A 21,370-nucleotide genomic window follows, 5' to 3' on the forward strand; every position below is an offset into this window, starting at 1 on the left:
ATGTGTTTTTGTTTTGATCTCTATATCACGTATGTATTGGACAATGCATTGGGTGCCATTTTGATATAATGGATATATTCATGAGCTACTTTGATCATATGCTATCTTCTCTCAATATTCTAATGCTTTGTGTTTGGAAACATAAATGAAAATCTTAAAGTTGTGTTTTTTCATAAAAAAAATAAATATTTAATGTATTTTTTACAACGACCGAGTCATTGAAATCAAACCGGCCGAGTCGATACCGAGTCGGAGTCAAAGTCAGAAGCGACCTTCAGCCGGTTCCAAACCCGAGACGAAGTTTTAAAACATTGGTTCTAACTTGTCATTTAGTGACTTCTTGTCATTTTTAAGCTTCTTTATTTGCATAAGTAGGGCTTGGTTATGATTCCTTAGACATAAAAGCTCTTTGCTTTCTATATTGTTGACTTTATTCTTAGTATCTTTCTCATATTTTAATTTTTTTATTTGTTCTAATAACCTTTTAAATTTTCTTCTTTCTTTTCTGATAGATTCTCGTGAAATTTATTCTCTAGACATTCCTTTTCTTCTTCTAATTTCTTCTTTGTAGTTTTGCACTTCTTAACCTTCTCAAGTATTTTTTATTATGGTCCCTTAAAAGTAAAATTTCCTCCTCCTTTTTTGTTAATTTTTGTTCCAACTTTGCAAGTTTTTCCTCTCGTTCTTTCATTTCCATCAGTACATCATCTTGACATTCTTCCGCATTAAATAATTTTCCACATGTTGGCCAACATAATTCACAGTTTTTATGAATCCATGGATATTCAATGTATGTTATGCAAAACGGACATTTAGTCCAAAATAATGATTGTTGTGTGGAACTCCTCTTTTGTGCTTTTCTTCAATTCCTTTCTCAAATCACTTTTATAATAATTTCTTTTTGATTATAAATTAAATACCCTTTTCATGACTTTTCAATTACTAGCTTCACTAATTACTTTACTTCTAAGTACTCCTTTTCTTTCTTTTATAGTCTTTCGACTTTACATTATTAAAAATAGCATTCTAATGCAGGGAGGCTAGAACGGGAGGGGTGCTAGTAAACCTCGAAGGAAAGATTGACTTAAAGTTCACATGGGGACTCGGCAATGCCACGAACAATCAAGCAGAAGCTCTCTCTCTTTGGCAAGGATTGAAAATCAGTGTCTCTAAGGGTATCAGGAACCTGATTATTGTTGGTGACTCTATGGTGATAATCCAAAAATGTTTGAGTCTCGTCAAGCACGAGAACCTCATTGAGTCGGAATCCTCTCCAATTATTATAAGGATAATGTATCTCTTAAAGAAAATTGAAAGTTTTAAAATTTTCCATGTAAAGTGAGCCAACAACCGGGCGGCGAACATGCAAGGCAATGTTGGCAAGGAGTTAGAGCAAGGCTCCTTATGTATTAACAACGTATGCGATATATGTCATATCCCATAATGTGGTTTAAAAATTCAAGATCTGTGCAGTACAGCTAGAGTATGGGCCTGCAAAAGAATAAACATGTAGTTACGATGCACAGCCTTCTGATGGTTTATTACAGTGCATCGAGAGAAGGAGCAGTTGGTAGGAAGTTAATACATAGGTGTGATCACGGGAGAGAGGAAGCCATGAACCACGACATGTGGGCTTTTAGTCCTTGGTCATTTGCCTGGTTATTTTATATGGTTTCATTCATGGGTTGGGTAGGTACCATCACATTTTGATCCAAGCAGGATTCAGCGGTTATGGAGATGGATGGTGGTTGTGTTGCCATGATGCAGAGTCGATGCACATTAATGGCTGACAAGATAGGAAGGAATGTCGAGAAGGACCAGGCCTTTATATATAGCAATTGGTTGCGGTAGATAAACCAAAGGATATTGTTGGTACAGGGGAGAATAGCCAAGAGAATGGCCTCAATAAGCAACAGAAGTGGCAGCAACACAGCGGAGTCTGGGCGCAGTGGGAACATAGGGGATATTGTTGATAGCTCCTGCAAGCAAGTAATCAAGGAAATAGTGAAGGAAATCAACGAAAACATGGCGGTCTTGTATGCCCAACTGTCTGGTCTTGGTAAAGACATGGAACTGCTTCAAAAAACCATGGAACTCCTGACTACTAACGTCTTGAACCTTAGCCATAAGGTTGAAAATATCGAAGTAAAGGTGGAGACAGCCACTGTGGGTGTGCTGAAAGAAGTTTTTGGATTCGGGGATGGCTCTGCACCTCAAGATGAGGGTGTCGCTGGCGCTGCAAATTGGGGCTTCGGTCCTGGGGCAGGCGGACTTGAAGAACCAGTCATGCCTCATGACGAGGCTCTGGGAGAAGTCGACCCAGGAAGCAGCGGGTAGCAACTGTCTTTTTCTTGTTAAATTCTATGTTTTGTCAAACAGTAAAGTATGGTGGAGTCTTTTGGAAGGTTTATAGTATAAATGATGTAAAGAGTATGTATGTAAATAACACAAGTAGCAATAGGGTCCTTCTGGTTATCCTGCTGAACAATTTTGAGAGCTTGCTCTCTATGACTGTAATGGACCTGGCCCATTTCCAATCTTATTAATGAAAATGCTACCCGTTTTTTTGAAAATAAAAATAGCATTCTAATGATTAAACTGTTTTTTTGTTTGTTTTTTTTTATAATCTTCGTCTTTATAAAGACCTTCACCACTTTTTTATTGTTCCTTTAAAATAAATCTTTGAATACCCTTCTTCTTTTTTAGCTTGTACCTTATTAAAATTAATGCCCAATAAGAACGGCTAGGGTTTAAGCCTATCTTTTCCATTTTTGAGGGCTGTAAGTCATCTCCCTCAAGGCCACAAGCCTCAGAAGCTTGTCCACCCTCACAACAGGAGTATTCTCACGCAGATCTGGTGTTTTGAGGGCTTGTAAAAATTCGTTGAACATATTTGGCCATAGCCGCAGGGGTATAGCCCTATTCTAGACCTCTCCAAGGGTCTGATCTGCATTTTGTAGCCCCATTTATCGGCAAGATAACTTTAAAGGGATCCGCTGGGCTAGAGACCCTTACCTCATTGCAAATCCGGATTTTTTGACAAGAGTTTTACATTTAAAAAAAAAAAAAAAAATTACTTGTTTCTCCATTATCCCATCAAAATCTGACTTGGGTTTTTGTTGCAGGCTTATAGAATAAATTTCCATGAGCAAAAGTTTGATTGCAGGGCCTATTTTTGCTAGCCGTTAGCAGTTTCTTTCCATTTTGGGCTTGGCCGCAGGTCCATTTAGGCTAATTACCCCAGCCACAGGCATACTAGGGTCTGAACTTTTTTTTTTTTGCATGGATTTTTTGTCACTGTTATGGCTTGAGAAGTTTCCCATCTCAGAGTTGAAAGGGTTTCCCACTGATTTTGTGGCTAAGGATTTGCCCTTTAGGGCTTCACCTTGATATATAATTTATGAACGGTGTAGCTGCAGGCGTTGGAGGCCTAACCTCTCCTAGACATGAGCCTTTATGAGGGCCACATAACTGAAGCAAATTATCTGGAAGGTGTTTACACAAATATTAAAGATTTAAGGCTTGAAATTATACATAATTTATTGCAAAAATTTCTATAAATTTATAGCCTTTTCTTGCTTAGCCGCGGCATTTTGAGGAGGTAGGTTCATTTGTTTTATTATCATGTCATTAACTTTGGTTTTCCACAAATATTTGAGCCATCTCTGAGAAGATTTTCATCCATATTTTGAGGAGAAATTACCATCTGCAAACCCTGAATTCATTGCAAACTTCAGAGAAGGCCGCTAAGGTTTTAAGGACTACTTCCCCTGGGCTGCAAGCCTAGAAAGTGTCTAATCTGCCTCTATGTAGTAATCTGCTAATCCTTCATTGTTTTTCAGGGTTTCTTAAAGTTCTGTAAAGGTTTACCATTTGATTTTCTGCACAAGATTTGTCGATTTAGCTTTGTGATTTGCTAGGGCTTAGGAATCTCCTTTAAAAGGCCTTTTTGCTCCCAACCGTCAGCCTTTAAAATGCCAAATTCACTTCAGATCTAAAGCATACATTTTGCAGGCACTACTAATCGAGATCGGACTTAATTATAAGCCTAAAAACACTCTAAAATAACACATATTAATCACAAAAATAATCATAAATGTTTAGACCTTATTTCTTGCTATTTGCGTAACTCATCTTGCTTAATTGAGTACTAATGTTGACTGAACTTAACCTACAGTAGTTTGATCAGATCTTGAAAGTGGCACTTCTGAGGTGTGGTATATTGTTTCCAGCAGACAAAATTGCATATTCAATATTGTTTATTGCTCCTTGCATTAGGTAATCAATCTTGACTTAAGCGGACTGACAGTAAGCTACAGCAAGATCATTTTTTGTTGACAGTGGCCGGTGCATATTTGACAAGATCAATCATTAGCATTTGGGCCGCCGATTAGCATTGGGCACTCATTGTGTATTGACAAGGCTGACCTTGTCTCTTGTTTGCTAGCTCTCTCTCTTCACTAATTCATAGGTGCATTAGACTCTAGTTACATTTCACCTTGCATCTTTAGCTCATTTCATACATTGGTTAGTTACAGCATAGTTGCACCCTAGATCTGATTGCATTTTCTGCATTGCACTTTCTAATCATTGCTACTTGGTCTGGTTTCTCTTGCAAATTTGTTGATCTAAGTAGTCTCTTTAACCATTTTTAGCAATCTCATGTGACATTCTATAAGTGTGATATCCCTGAAAGTCTTTACTTTGTTCAACTGTCTAAATAAGTGAAAGCATCTAATAAACACACTAAACATCTAAAGGCATTGTGATTCGCCATAAGCTAAGTTGCACAAAACGTCTAGAAGTTTCCGAAATGGGACGGCTCGAAACGCGACCCCGGAAAAATGGAAACGCGGCCGAAACGTCATATATATATATATATATATATATATATATATATATATATATATATATATATATATATATATATATAGTCAATATTAAATAAATTATAATTTATAACACATTATTTTGCAAGAAAAGAAAGAATGAGACATATAAATGACATTTTAGAAGGAAATCCAAATTTATATTAATTCCAACAGATGATTACATGATGCAAATATCCAAAATTAGCCTTTATAGATGAGGCTTTACATTCAAGACTCCAAAATCAACCTTTATATGTGAGGCTATATGTGCTAAAACTAAAATAAAACATGAACTAAAGACAATCATGGCTACATCAACATATCATTACTAATACAACTCCTCATCCTCATCAGCAAAGATAGAACAAGATGCTTGTTCAGCAGAAGAGGCAACTCTACTAGTGCTTCCAGATGCACTTGCATCACCACTGGCACAAATATCAAGAGCAGAAAGAGAGAGCTCTAAATCTGAACATTTTGCATCCACATCCCATTCTTTATGAGGTCCACTTGTATATTCTTCACCCCTACAAGACACAAGGCGTAGGTTTGAATGCACATATACAAGGTCCTCTGCCTTTTGCGATCCCAACCTGTTGCGCTTCACACTATGAATGAAACTATAGGTGCTCCAATTCCGTTCTGCTGATGAAGAGCTTGCCACTTGTGATAGGATACGAGTGGCAAGACTTTGCAAATGAACACCATGTGCCCCATGACAAGTCCACCACTTAACTGGGTCCATGGTCCTCCTCTCATCCAAAGCTAATATGTCTGCAAAATCCTCTAATCCGGCAGCAAACCAAGCAAATTCTTGCCTTACATCAGTTTGTAAAGAAGCTGGAAATATCCTCTTAAAGGCTTTCTTCACTCCATTGGCCACCTCCTTGTCCATATGTGGAGCCTTCCTCTTCCCATTGCTTTCAACAATGAATTCGTCATCATAAAATTTTGGATTCAAAGCATGTGCCACAGTGTGAAATGGAGTATTGAAGCCATTCCACCTGGTAACAATAATGGACCTCACTTGTGCAGCAAAATCAAAATCCACAAAAAGAGCCTCTTGTGTAATAATTTCCACAACTTTTTCAACCATGGTATCCATGCCATCATAAACCTCTCCTAAGAAAGGTTTCTTTGTGTCTGCAACTAGAAGAAGATCAAATGCAGGCAATGTGAACTTGAGCAAGAAATCAATCTCGCTCCACCAATATTCATCAACCAACACCCTCCTCACCATACTTCCCTTCTCTAAATCTACTTGTTTCCACTCGGCCCAAGTTGGAGTGCCTCAACAACTCCAATTTGGAGTATTCTCGATATATTGCTTGAGATTGGTGGTGGTTGGTGATGAATTTTATAATCTCCCTAGCCTGCCCTGTGACCTCCTTAATCCATTCTGTTTTTGCCTCAATCTCTTCTAAAATCATATTCAAATTGTGGACAATGCAAGGAGTCCAAAATATGTGATTGTATCTACTCTCAACAATCAAGCCTGCAGCTTTGCAAACAGGTGCATTATCTGTGATAACTTGCACCACATTTTCTGAGCCTACTTGTTCAATAGCAAAAATTAAAATATCAGCAATGAACTTACTATCCTTTATCTCACCCAAACAATCTTCTGCTTTGATGAACATGGCTCCTTTTGGTGATGATGCAATGACATTAATCAAAGGCCTGCGTCTTGTATCAGTCCAGCCATCTGAGATAATAGAAACCCCTATACTACCCCATGAGCTACGAATTGGTTTGAGAACATCATCAAGAAGTTGCCTCTCTTTCTTCAGCAAAATTGTTCTGACTTTTTCATAGTTTGGGCCCTTGTAACCTTGAGGAGCTTTGTTAATCACTCTCACCAAATCCTGCCAATATGGGGATCGAACCACATTAAAGGGGATGCCACAAGCAAAGATGGCCCTTTCCACTCTTGAGTCAGCTTCTTCCCTCCCTTGACTATCAAGCATTTTCACCAATTTGTTGTCTTGAATTGGAGTTGATGGCTTTGATAACTCTACTTGTACTTGTAGTGCCCTCCTCTTTCTTGCTTCTTGAACAATCCTTGGCTCAACGCTATCAGACATGCGAGGATTGGTAGTGCCCATGCCAATTTTGCTTCTTTGATCCTTCAACCTTTGAGCATCATCGCTCTCTTTCTTGAATCTAGCCCTCACCTCTGCATTTTTGTTATGTGCACACACATCAATGCCCTTTATCTATTCATGCAAAATGTGAGCCTTCACTCTTGTGTAAGAGCCCTTGAAGGTCTTTTCATTTTTGCACAAATTGCACTTCCATTCCCATGTACCACCGGAAGCCATCTGCTTCACTTTGGTAACATACTTCCACAGAGGGTAATATTCTTGTGCCTGCTTGCTTGAGTGACTTTAGGGGCACTTGAAACACAACTTGAGAAGCCATGATTTCTGCAAAATTACAATAATACAAAATGAAAAACTCACCCAATCTAGAGGCAACTTGAAACACTACATTCAGAAGCCATTGTTGATTTTGGGTAGCATCAAATGTGCTCTAGACATGAAAATTGGTGGAGAGACTAAAGCACATGAGATCTCCAAGACCAAAAAATGGTTTGGGCAGATTCTACCCGATTAAGAAGATATTAAAATAATTAATATTTTAAATGGAGTTCCTAAGTCTAAACTTAGGAAAAATAAAATATTAATGGTTATTAATATAAAATTGGGTTAGAAGGTTCTAAATGACATGGATCAAGCCAAATCTAATCTTAGCCGTTGATTAGAGATGTAATCTTGGCCGTTGAAGGACCAACAGGAAAAGTATAAGAGGAGGCTTGAGGGTCAATTGGAGAATACACCAGAGTGATCGGTCATCCGATATTCTAAAGCGTGGTTTGCTAAGAATAATCGTATCAGTGATCAATTGCAGCAAGGGGCAGTGAGTATGAGGCAAAGGGGTAGAGATAGTGCCAAGAGACCAGCGCAGAAGCAAAGAGAGGCAGACGTTGAGCCAAAGGGAGCCACGCAGAGGCAGAAGAAACTGCGCAGAGGCCAGAAGGGCCTGTATCATCCACGCAAGGGCTGCAAGAGTGATGCAGAGGGCCGTAGAGGCTACGCAGTGCCTCAGAGGGCAGACAAAGAGGGTTCTGGGCTAACATTGAGGCCAGGTGGGCTGACGCTGAGCTTCAAAGTGTGCTGGAGAGGGTTTCGTGGGGCAGACTTTCCGAATATCTACTTCTGAATAAAGGGGAGTTACTACCGGATTATTTCTCTATCGGGTGAGCCAGTTTGGCACCCAGTTGTACTCAGAAAGACTGCATAATAAAATAACCCTCAAAATTGTTGCACCAGTTTTCCCAAGTTGGGTTTTTCCGGGGACGAATTGTCCAAAATAACAGTGTCACTTGTGTGTTTGCAATTTCTTTCAGCTGTTGATATGTAGATGGTTGAGACTGTATTGTGTTTATTTCAATATTTATATGGTTAAATAACTTGTTGGTAATTAACAAGTAGGAGAAATAAACTGGAGAATACAAAAGTTGTTCCTAGCAGAAGGCAGCAGAGAAGGGTTGACGCAAAGGGACTGCGTCATCAGTTCGAGCCAAAGAGAGGCCAGCACAGGGGCTGAGGAGGGCAGAAAAAGGCTCACGAAGAGCCACGCAAAGACCAGGAGGGTTGACACAATTGGCTAAGGGAGCATTTCAGTCCGTATCGGGATTCCGCAAAGCCTAGAGGCTCAGTCCTTCGGTTGCTAGGGCATAGGAAGCCGTGGGCATATTGCAAGGAGTGAAGTTCGTGGGGTGTTGTTGTTGCCGAGTCAGAACAGTACCTAACGGGGCAAAACCAAGGTAGAGGGAGTCGCTACCTAGGCAGATTTCTAGCCAAGAAATCCAAATTAGTGTTGCAAGTGCATAGGAGATCAGAGAGGTGTGACTCGACAGTTGGCAGGCGGATTTCCAGGAGGGAAATTGAGACTCAGAGGGAGTCTAGCAGAGAACTTCCAGACGAGAAGTAGAGACTCAGAGGGAGTCGAAGAGAGAACTTCCAAAGGGAAGTAGAGACTCGGAGGAGTCGAAAGGAAGAGCAAAGAGATGGCCATGAATGGACTGAGGGATCAGGACAGGCTAGACGGAGCGTCCAACTTTGTGGTCTGGAAGGCCAAGATCCTATCCATTCTAGATAGACATCGCATCAAGGCCTTCGCCTTGAGAACAGTAGATACCTCAGTTGACCCAACTGACAATGAAAAGTACGAAGAAGCAATGGCCAAGGCGAAATGCAACATCCTTGATGTAGTCAAGGATCATGTGGTCCAGCATATTGCCAAGAAGGAAACAGCAAAGGAAATGTGGGACACCTTGAAGACGTTGAACCAGCATACTTCCGTACAGAGGAAGATGTTAATTGAGAATTAGCTGTGGTCATACTAGATGCAGAAGGGGGAGCAGATAGATCACTTCCTCGGTAGATTGAAGGAGATCCAGGACCAACTAACTTCCATAGGGGCCACGTCGGATCAAGAGTTGATGGTGAGGATTGCCCTAAATGCAGTCTCTCAAGGAGTGGGAGACATTTGTCCAGAGCATTCTGGGCAGGGCGAATCTTCCAAATTGGGAAGAATTGTGGGCAGCTCTTCGCCACGAAGAGATCAGACGGCTATCCAAGACGAGAAGTAGCAGCAAATGAGTTTGGATCAAGAAGGACGAGGAAGAGGATGCAGCTCTAGTATCTGTGGGGAAGCAGGGGAAGAGGAAGAAAAATGACCTCTCCAAGATAAAGTGCTTCAACTGTGGGGAACTAGAGCATTATGCGAACTAGTGTCCGAAGAAGAAGACTAAGGGATAGGCATCTGACTCCAAGGCAGCGCCAACGAAGGCAGAAAAGGAGGTAGAGGAGGATGACAACGATTGTGCCATGAGTGCTCATGTACCTCTAGAGAAGAGGTGGGGAGACATCGAGTTGTAGTTAGGAAGAGTACAGGCGACGAGAGGCAGGATCCTTGAGGTACCCAAACTCTTAGATTATACCTGGCTACAAGAGCCTCGAAGTGAGAGTAGCAGGATGGCGGACGTCGATAGAAACAAAAGCGGATGAAGCGGTAGAGAGTGCTACAATGCAATAGTCCCAAGCAGCATAGAGGAGGTTGCAGTAGTGCAAGATGGCACAGAGGAGGTTGCAGCAGTGCAGGATGGCACAGAGAGGTTCGCAGCGATGCGAGAGGCAGGGAGTTGTTGCAGCAGCGCAGAGGCAATAGAGGGAGCATGTGTTAGCGACAGAGAGAGCTTCAGCATCGGGAGTGTTTCTAGCCTGACAAGGATGTCAGTAGTTGGGTGGATCAATTACTTACTTCTCAGTAACTAAGTTGCAGTGCAGTAGTAGTTAGCAGTACCACGATGCAGCGTGATGAGAGGGGGTTGCAGTGCAGATGCAGTGTTGGGAGAACGAACCAGCAACAGCACGGATGCAGAGGGAGTTGTCGTACGGATGCAGCAAGGGCAGTGGCAGGGCTATGGGCAGCAGTGCAGAGGATGTTGGATGGGGAGGCCTAGCATCAACACAGGTACCAGTGCCATATAATCGAAGTGATGCTCAATATGGAGTATTACTAGAGCACATTCCTCGCTAGGAGGGAGTGTTGATTTGGGGTAGCATCAGATGTGCTCTAGCCATGAAAATTGGTGGAGAGGCTAAAGCACATGAGATCTCCAGGACCCAGAAATGGTTTGGGCAGATTCTACCCCGGTTAAGGAGATATTAAAATAACTAATATTTTTAATTGAGTTCCTAAGTCTAAACTTATGAAAAATAAAATATTAATGGGTATTAATATAAAATTGGGTTAGAAGGTTCTAAATGACATGGATCAAGCCAAATCTAATCTTAGTCGTTGATTAGATATGTAATCTCGGTCGTTGAAGGACCAACAGGAAAAGTATAAGAGGAGACTTGAGGGTCAGTTGGAGAACACACCAGAGTGATCAGTGATTCGATTTTCTAGAGCGTAGTTTGCTACGAGAAATCGAATCAGTGATCAGTTGCAGCGAGGGGCAGTGAGTACGAGGCAGAGAGGCAAAGGTAGTGCCAAGAGACCAATGCATAAGCAAAGAGAGACAGATGTTGAGCCAGAGGGAGCCACGCAGAGGCAGAAGAGATCGCACAGAGGCCAGAAGGGCTTGCATCATCCACACAAGGGCTGCAAGAGTGACACAAAGGGCCATAGAGGTTGCGCAGTGCCTCAAAGGGCTGATGCAGAGGGTTTCAGGCTAATGTTGAGGCCAAGTGGGCTAACACTAAGCTTCAAAGTGTGTTGGAGAGGGTTTCGTGGGGCAGACATTCCGAATATCTGCTTGCAAATAGAGAGGTGTCGCTGCCGGATTATTTCTCTGTCGGGTGAGCCGGTTTGGCACCCAGTTGTACTCAAAAAAGACTGCATAATAAAATAACCCTCAAAATTGTTGCACCGGTTTTCCCAAGTTGGGTTTTTCCAGGGACGAGTTGTCCAAAATAACGGTGTCACTTGTGTGTTTGCTATTTCTTTCCGCTTTTGATCTGTAGATGGTTGAGACTGTATTATGTTTATTTTGATATTTATATGGTTAAATAACTTGTTCGTAATTAACAAGTAGGAGAAATAGACCAGAGAATACAGATAAAATTTCTAAAGGGTAATACTTAGAAATTTCAACAAGCATGAATGATGCAAAATTAGGAAACGAAAACTCACCCAACTAGCTATTGTCCACACTCTTCCTCTTGCTGCCCATGCCCTTCCTCTTGCTTCCCATGCTCCAAAACACAAACAAACTCCTTGTTGCTACTATAGGAAGCTCTTCTTGCGAAACAATGTGTGAGAAATGAGTGAATGGAGTGTCTGTTTAAAGAAAAGAAGAGGCTCATAGGGTTTCTAGAGAGTTCTATTCTTCTCATCTTCTAGAGAATTCGATTTGTAAATTTTTTATTAAATTTAGCTAACAGCCACATAAAAATTAATTTGCCAGTGTTTTGGTGTTAAATGGAGCCCACGCCCTCTTTCCACGAGTTGAGATGGTCGAAAAAGACTTTAAAAAAAATTCCATTTATTTTCCGCCATTGAAACTCAGACTATTGCGTTGAAACACCGCCGAAACGTCGTCGGTCGTACCATCTAGCATTTCGAAATCGCAAAATGCCGTACGATATGGTCGGCAGCATTTCAAAGCCATTTCAGCGTTTCGAGTCGTCCCGAGTACTGGTACACCACTAAAATCGGTGTTTCCTACAACATAGGCCCTAAGATATAATCACTTATTTGTCATCTAATTGTTTCATTGAGTTTCCTTGGAATATTGTCATTTACTTGCACTCTTATGTTTAAAGTAATCTATTCCATTGTGGTTCAAGTATATTGACATCTTGAAGCTACATTGAAATAATGTTGGAATCTTGTAGTTTTGTAGTGATATTTGGCCAAATATTGGTTATAAGTGATCCTGATATTGAAGCATATTGTCCAAACTGTAATCTCAGTGAAGCAATCTAATTGCATCTTGCACAAACACTTGCATTTGCATCCTAAAATTTACCTCCAAGCCTAAGCTTGGTTGATAGAAAGTTTTAGGGCCACCTTCTTCATCTAATTTGAGAAGTTAGACCCTCATTCACGGTTAACACAGGTGACCTTGCAGTCGTCAGGGCCACAGTCCTTGTAGCGCCAGAGGCACTTGGGTAGTTAGAAGCAAGGGGAGGTATCATTAATAAAGCCCTAGCTTTCTTCCCTAGACCTTCTCTCTACAACTTGTGTTTGTGACTAACTTCAAAACAATTGAGAAGAAGGATTCATCTAGACTAGGCATTTAACTAAAAGTAACCAAGATCTTGCATTCCACCTAGTTTAGTTTTGCATTCCATCCTTCTAACTTTTTATCTCTTATGGCATAACTATCATTGTGGGCATTATATTTTCCTTGCAATATTGTATCGTTGTCCTTGTACTCATCTTTGGTTATATTGCTCATTGTCTATTTACATTGTCATTCTTATCTTGAGCATTTTCTTGAAAGTACAAGCTATTTTTGTTGTGCAAGTTATTTTTATCTGCTCATATTTGATATTGTGTCATTTCTAACTTGTCTTGCAGCATTGTTATTTTTGTGACTTGAGGTATTTATCTCCTTGCAAGTACTTTCATTTACATTGAGCATTTTTGAAGGCACTGGTCTACTACATTTATATTTTGCATCTGCCTTATTAATCTCAATTGTATTTGTCTTAATATACATTGCTCATAATTTCTCATACTTGCTCTAATTAACAACCAAGTTACTCTAATAATAATTTGCCTTGCCCTTAAAGTCTCCTAGAACTTGTTGTTCCAACAAGTTTCCCCCTTCCATCTACCCTTAAGGACTACCCCCCTTGTCTTAGCTAGGAGAGAGTCTAAACGGAGTGAATAGGGATTTAGAGTGACAACCCTTGTTCTGAGCATTGCGCCTTAGGTGTACACTTTAGGCGACAACATGAACAAAAGGATGAATTTGACTGCAGCAATTGACTGACTTTGATTGTTTGACCAAGCTTATTTGACTACAGTTTGACCAAAATCTGTACTATAGTTGACCGCAATTGACTGCAAGGTTGACTGTAGTTGACCCAAGGCCGAAATTTAACCACAGTAGGGTTGACCAAGCTGAGTTGACTTGTTGAATTTCTAATATTGTGGTTAGTTTGACTAACATTGACTTGCTAAAGAATAATTTCCCCTAAAGAAAAGTTGCTAGGTTTTTTCCCAAGATTAGGTTTCCCAAGGTAAAATTTGTTGTCTCTATTGTGCATGGTTATCCTTCTATGATCTTTATCGTTTCCGTTGTATTTACTATTGTGATTTTCTGAAGTGTAATTATTCAATGATAGTAGTGGAATATATACTGGTTTGAAATCATTAGGCAGTAATTATCGGATAAAAAATCATATTTTGTTGTACACCTTGTAGAAAATTCAACACGTCCCTCTTCAGGTTTCGACATTTTTGGATTGTTGTATTTTACAACTTACCCTCTTCAAGTTCTTGTTAGCTTTTGGATTGCTCCATAGGTATTTACACTATTGTAGGGGTCCCTTCATGTGATGTGGGGTGCATGTTAGCCCTACTTAGATGTATCTTAGACCTTTTGTTTGATGACATTTGAAGGGCTTTCTCTAGGGAGTTACTAGACTTTAGACTCGGTGATAGATGCGGCCCCTTGAGGAGGTATTTATCTTGAGTGATATTGAAATCTTCTACAGGGCACACATGCTGAGAAGGATGGTTGCTTGCATGGGTGTCATATTTGTTGAATTTTTAGGATTTCCTTAACAGATAATTACTTCCAATGATTTTCCTCGTTATTTATCTCATGTTACTTCATCATTAAGCAATTGTAAATAGGAAATCTTCAACATTAAAACAATGATGACAGTAAAAACATGAAGAGACAGCCAAACACAAGAAACACAGAATTTACCTTGGGAAAACCCTAAACCGGGGAAAAACCCAGCAACCTTTTCTTAGAGAAATTTGTCCATTCAACAAGAGATACAATCTGAATTTTCAAGTGAAAACAAATCAAATTGACCAGTGATCAAACAGAGGTAAAATTCATCCTCCTGAAATTCCGGCCTCCTGAAAGTTCAGCCTCCTGCCTGAGATTTTGCCTTCCTTTCTCTGCCTTAGATTTCGTCCTCTTCTTGCCTCAGATTATGCCTCAGACTCGTCCTTATGATGATCCGAAATAAGCCTCAAATGATCTTAATTGAATGTGCAAAAGATGAGGTCGAATTGCCTTTATATATAGTGATCAAGGGAACCTGAATGGACACATCCCTTGGGCTGGGCGAACTTGGAGTTGACTTTACAATTTTGAGGCAAATTTTATAATTTGAAAAATCCAAATTTTCTTCTTTCAAGGCTGACTTGAAATACAATTAATATTTGGCATTTCTCTTTATTTTTGTTGGGCTAGGATCAATTATGGAAACCGACCATAGCTACAAAACTTGAACACTCCCTCTTAGCTTGTGAGGTATTCATAATGACTTCCACAGATGTTCTCTTGTTGAAAAAATTCTCTATTCCGGGAAAAGGTTGAATGAGCTCAGTTATGTTGATCTATCCATCCAGCACATGTTCAACACCAGAACCATGTGGGAAGTATCTCACATCAGCATCATACAAAAAGGCACAAGCTCAACCCACTAGCCAAACTCCATGCCAATATGGTCAAAACCCATGACTGGGAGAGCATTCTATGTTGCTCATGAGGCCAATCTCTTCAACCCCATGACCTAAGGGAGTAATCAAGATCAATCTTTCTAACCATAACAATGGTCTCCCAGCCAAACCCCATGACCTAAAAGAGTGTTCAGAATCAATCTACTCGACCATAACCAATGGTCTCCCTGTCAAACCCCATGACCTAAGGGAGTACTCTAGGCCTCAATACTCATACAACCAATCTCCTAGCCAAACTCCATGGCTTCCAGGTCAAACCCCATGACCAAGGGAGCAATCTAGGCTAAATGCTTATTGAGCCAATCTCCCCAACCATAACTATAGGCTCCCAATCAAACTCCATGACCTAAGTGTTGAAAAAATAAGTAGTTATGGTCGGTATTTTTCATTAGAGTCATGGAGAAGAAATGAATTTTTGACATCTACAAGTTGGACCATCTTAGCTCCACGAGTGGGCTCCAAGAAGACATCATGTCGGCCCTACTAGGGCTAATTAGCCCTCACATAAAGCATATATATTGGAGCTTGTTGATCCTCATTTCATCAGCCAATTAACCACAACAATCTGGTCTAAAATCAAAAACAAGTTTGGTCTTCTATTACAGGGCATATCCACAAATGCGAAGGGTAAAAGGAAGTCTATTACAGTTGCATTGACCTAATTCTTTGGACTGAAGTTGAGCGAATTTTGTCTTGGGTCTTTTACTTCTGTTTGGGCTACCATCTTGTGACATCTAGAAGAGCAAGCAAGGTCCCAATGGAAAGAGCAATCCAGCTACACAACCTCTAACCATCATGTAGATCGAAGATGCAAATGCTCGATCAGTTGTTAAAGCCAAACTCGGAATATTGATAAAATAGAAAGAATGTCCTATGCAATAAGCCAGAAAGAACAAGCAAGGTCCCAATGTAAAGAGAAACCCCACTGAGTAGTCTCTAGCCATTGTATAGATCGAAGATGCAAATGCTTACCAAATTGTTAAAGCAAAAATCAGTTTTTCCCATAAAGATGTTGAAATCTTTCCTATTGGGGCACAAGCTCACATGTCATTATTTATGGCTTACATAGGGTGGGAATTTCTCTGTAATCCTGTTGTTAGATTGTTGTAACCTTATCTCATCCATGATATAAGACTATATTCCATGAAGTACAATATGATACAAAAAATAAGATAAAAAGAATGTCCCTACACAATGACAGGAAGAGTGCAAGTAGGGTCCCAATATAAAGAGCAATCCAGCTGAACAGCCTCTAACAGTTAACCATTGTATACATTGAAGAAGCAAACATTCGTTGGTCCAAGCTTGTTTAAGGTATACAGATACATTTATGCACTCCAAGCTAACATGGAAAGCACTAAGCAAGATATAGGTTGAACACATGTTAAACGTACAGGTCTCACAGATATTTCACAAATATCCTGATTTTTACAAAATACAACAAAAGAGGATAACCCTTTCGATCTAGGGTAAAAGAAAATGGCTACAGCACAAAACAACACGGACACAAAAAGTGAACTAAACAAGATAAAATAACAATTCTACATCAATGAACCCAAAAAGTAGTGCTTACCATTACAGGTATCATTTTTGCAGATTTAGCCAATGTTTGAACTGGAAAGCTCACATACTTTAGTGCCTGCATTCCTTTTTCTCAGTTTAGTAAAATTCATCTGAAAATACAAATGACATGCAAATATCCTCCTTAATATGAAAAGCTATAACCAACCACACTAGAGCATACACGATACTGGATACTTAAAAGTAAGTATGCGTGCCTCGTATTGGCATGTTGTTGTCAAAATATTTGATACTGAAACAGCCCCATATTTATACAACGGTGCAGCAGGGCCCATAGTCTTTTTGTTTGCCTGAAAAGGGATAAAACTGAAAATAAACAAATCAAATAAACAAGAAAACCTGTGTTATTTAGGACACTTCAGTAAATGATGGTAGAATACCAGTAAAAATATAGCAGAAGCGGCACATGTCAAAACACGGTTGCAGAGAACAAGAAACAGTGAATACTTGAAGTATGCACTTTCATCCCCATCCCCATATGGAACACGCATTATTTTTTCCTGAAAAAAGAAATTATGTAGGATTTAATTCCACATGTAAATATAACTGATATCAGCTTTGGTAGTCAACACAAATTCTAAAGGAAATCAAACTAATCCCCACACAAAACTTCAGGTCTCTACAACTAAAAAATTTCAAGTATAAGGTGGTAAATTACTAAATAATGTCAGAATTCATCACAAAATTGACAGAATCTGGCTTCCAGAAATCCAAGACACAAACGGTTTCCCCATGTTTCCCTGCAACAGATTTGGGTTAAAGCATCTTGATCAGAATTAAAATGTTATTTTCCATCTTCAGTGTCCTGTTTGCCACCAACCAAGCTGCAATGCATATACAAAGCATGTTTGTTTTGTAAGCTGATACGGCTCACTGCAAATGATGACTACCTAAATACATAACAATAAAGTATAGAAATTCATCTTATAATGTTAAAAGTTTGTGGCTTTAACATGAATATGACAAGATATGAATCTGCAAATGTGTGACTATAATATGGACTTAACGAGGCAAAAACTCACTATGAGTGTAATAAGTTATGTCGGTATTATTAAAATGGCCTGCCAACACAGGAAGCTCCCTGATAATCACACCCAAACAAATCAGACTGACAACAGTGCAAATTTTCAACTTGCACACCCATATCAAAACAACACCCTCTCTTTAGAGTCACCAGGGATCAATCTGAAGTGGTACCAAATTTGCACGTGTTTTACAGATAGTGCCTATCTGTCAAAGACCCAAAACAGAACTGCACTACTCGTTAGCTAACAGCTAAACATCAAGATGCAAATACATAGGAAATTTCACTTCCAGATTTAATTGATTAAACAATTAAGCATGTAAACTTACGAATAGTAATAGTAAAACATCAAAACACATGAAGATCACAACTGTGCCAGAGATTGTGGAAAAGCTAACTTGGTTAGCGAGAAATCTCAAAAGTACAGCATATAATGGAGTACAATTGCCTCAATGGATACTTCATATCATTTTTATACAGCTCTCTAGCCCATAACAGAATCCATAGCTCTAATGGCTCACATAGATTTAGATAAAGATAAGACAAAATAATTTTATTAATGTCCAACAAGTGACCACTAAACTAGGTCAAAGGCACTGCTGGATACAATGATGTCAATACAAAGTGGGAGATCTAAAATGGTTCTTATAAAAGGTAATATGCAGAAAATAAAGTGTAATCAAATCTAAACCCCCAAGGATCTAACGTCATGCTCCAAAAGAGAGACCGATCTAGGAGAAAGATGTAAAAAATGGAGGTGGATCCATTATCTAGAACACAAGTGACAATAAAGCAAGCCATGGCCTGCTGGATCTATCTCTCCTACCATCCAAGGCTGAATGGAGAAAGCTCAATATAGAGGATTGTGTAGAGGAAGAGTTGAAGGAGAGACTATACTGTGTTACCGCCTAGAGGAGGTGGTCTGCCATCTGAGTCTGGATGATCTCCTCTATCTACTGGTGTGGGATCTCGAGTGGCTATGATGCTAAGGTCTCTCCGAAGTATGGGTGGTCCTCCAGACCACCCAAATCCAAATTTGGGGGTCAGAATCCTATCAGCCTATCTTTTGGTGCCCCTAGCAGATAGGAGCATCGTAAGAAAGGAAGCCAGCCTTGAAGGTGGCTGGGTGGTATGAATAATGAAAGCAGATATTAAGGGTCTCCCTACATGTATAAGGCCAAACATCTCTGGTCAGGATATCTGAATAAGGTAGAGAGAGTCTAGAGCTCTCTTAATAGGCAATGGAACTACCCCCAAATCTCGTAGTAAATAGGGTAGCCAAAGATCAAGTGCTCCTTTGTCTCAACTTCATGAAGATGGCGCAGCTAGCAAATCCTGTTAAATCAATCAATCTAGTGGTCCGCCTCCACCCAAACCCACTTTGAATTGGCCTAGGGAAATGCAAAGAGCATGCATCCAATGATGAAGTGGATGCTGAGTTCGAGCAATAAGTCCATCCCACAACTCCAAGAAGCGCTCTATGTAGAAGGCCATCTTTGGATGTAACCTAGCCTAGAAGAGATAGAACCAGATCCCACAGACAGTGAGACACATGGCTCATGGCCTATTTCCATTTTCCATATCATGGATCTGCCTATATTTTACATTTTCCTCTCAAAGTATCTTCCAGCTATGGAGTCTAGGTTTTGTTTCCACATGCTTTAGATTAGATTTGCATCCTTTCTTTTGGCATTCTATTATTATAGGAGCCGCTTCAATGGTCTCATATTGTATTGACATCATTGTACCTAACAATCTCTTTGACCTACTTTAGTGATCACCTGTTGGACATTAGTAATATTATATTATCTTCTCCTGTTGGATGCTGTAGTAATTGATATTCTAGATTCTTGGGGGATGCTCCTAGGAATTTTTTTGCCGACTTTGGGGGCTCATTACAAATGGATCTTTCATATAAACTACTATCCCAACCCGAGATGGGGCATTTGTGATTTCATATCAAGAACAATTCAGAGGATTCATGTACGGAACCCTAAGGAACCTGTGAACAAATTTGTTTATACTATGGATGATAACATGGGTAACTATGCAACCCTTTCACATTATTTACCTTGAACGTAATAAAGAGAAAAGCAAGGATATGGGAGACAACATATGGACCATGTATTTTGGTGGGGCCCAATCCCAACTATAAAATGATTATGGAATTGTTTTAATCACTCTTCAGCGAGAAACTTTGGATTTCTCTTATAGGTTGGAGTTTGAGGCTACCAACAATGGAACAGAATATGAGGCCCAGCTCTTTGGACTTGGATTGGCAAAGGAAATGGGTGCCAAATTCTTAGAAGTCATTACAAATTCAAAACTTATAATTTTCCAAGTGAAAGACAAATATTCCACTAAAAATGAAAAGCTAAAATGATATAGGCAAGCTATGCTTGATTCTATTAACCAATTTAAAGCCTTCTTAAATAATGTCATCCCAAGGAAACAAAATGACTTGACCAATGCTTCAACTGTAATATCTTAACTAACCAATCAATTGACAAAGTTACATCTGGGATACTTAAAATGGATATTCTTTACAGACCCTCTGTCCCGAATGACAATCATTGGCAAATATTTGGTGACAACAAGTAAGTGGAAAGATTCTTCACCAATGAAGAATAGTTTGCTATCAAGAAGGTAGATCGAGATGGACTTAATAAAATCCTTGAGGCTGAACATTTAACAAGGAATAATAGAGTCATGCAAGGTTTGGTCCCTTGGAAAAATTCTTTGATAGGCATGATATGCATAAGAAATAGGTGGAACAAGCAGAGCTTCAACATTACATTAAAGTCAATACTGGTTCTAAGACCAACCCAAATATGATTAAGGCTGGAAAAGGTAGGAAAGGGAAGTAACCACAAATTTGATAAGGGAGTATAGGGATGTATCCATTTGGTAATATGATGACCTCAAGAGTCAAGACCTATAAAGGAAACATCATACAACATACAATCCCTTTCAAAGAGGATGCTAAGTCGTTTAAACAAAGCTAAAGAAGATTAATTCTAAGTCTCTTCCCTTGATTAAGAAAAATGGAGAAAATGCTTGCAGTGAAATTATTGCGCCTACTAAACATTCATTATGGATCACAAATTTGGTGGTAGTAAGAAAGAAGACTAGTGAGATAAGACTATGAGTTGGCTTTAGGAATCTCAACCATCCTTGAAAGCTAACTATCATTTAAAAAACATGGAAAACTCGTTTCAAAGAGTGACAAGTGCTAGCATGTTGTTCATGCTAGATGGTTTTTCTAGTTACAACTATTGAGAAATCTAAAGGGCCTCAACTAGGATGATTTCTCTTTAACTTGATAACTGCTTGTGATGTTTTTTTTGCTTGATTATTAGCTTCTTCTCTTATTATTATGTTGTTCTTATCATCAAACAGCTACCAATACAAGAAGATCAACAATACACAAGAACAAAGGATGTAGGCTGAAAGCCAAGGCCAAAACCTCTCCACTTGAGAGGGAAACCTACAAATCTCTTCTCTGCTTATAGATTCTTCAAATGACGAATTCCAAGACCTCTAGAAAAAGACCAATACCCTTCCAAGACCAAGTCAGACCTTCTAGACGATGTGCTTACTTTGCCCAAGTCAAACCCAGTCAAATCTCTTCTAGCTGCACAACTTTGACCCCCAACTACAGAATTTC

At 39.6% G+C, this 21,370-nt stretch overlaps 1 protein-coding gene across 1 annotated transcript in view; it reads right to left on the reverse strand.

Moving 5' to 3' along the window:
- LOC149251355 (UDP-galactose/UDP-glucose transporter 5B-like) overlaps positions 1 to 21,370 on the reverse strand; it is a 245,376-nt gene that overhangs the window by 207,697 nt on the left and 16,309 nt on the right. The window contains exons 2-4 of the mRNA XM_089459369.1: positions 17,060 to 17,179; positions 16,877 to 16,969; positions 16,672 to 16,737 (exon numbers count right to left, since the gene is read on the reverse strand). Coding sequence (XP_089315495.1) covers positions 16,672 to 16,737; positions 16,877 to 16,969; positions 17,060 to 17,179 — 279 coding nt within the window. The remainder of the gene's footprint in view (positions 1 to 16,671; positions 16,738 to 16,876; positions 16,970 to 17,059; positions 17,180 to 21,370) is intronic.

This window comes from Pinus tabuliformis, chromosome 7, assembly GCF_031772625.1.
Source record: "Pinus tabuliformis cultivar Carrire ecotype Pingquan chromosome 7, CPIR1, whole genome shotgun sequence".
Taxonomy (NCBI): Eukaryota; Viridiplantae; Streptophyta; class Pinopsida; order Pinales; family Pinaceae; genus Pinus; species Pinus tabuliformis.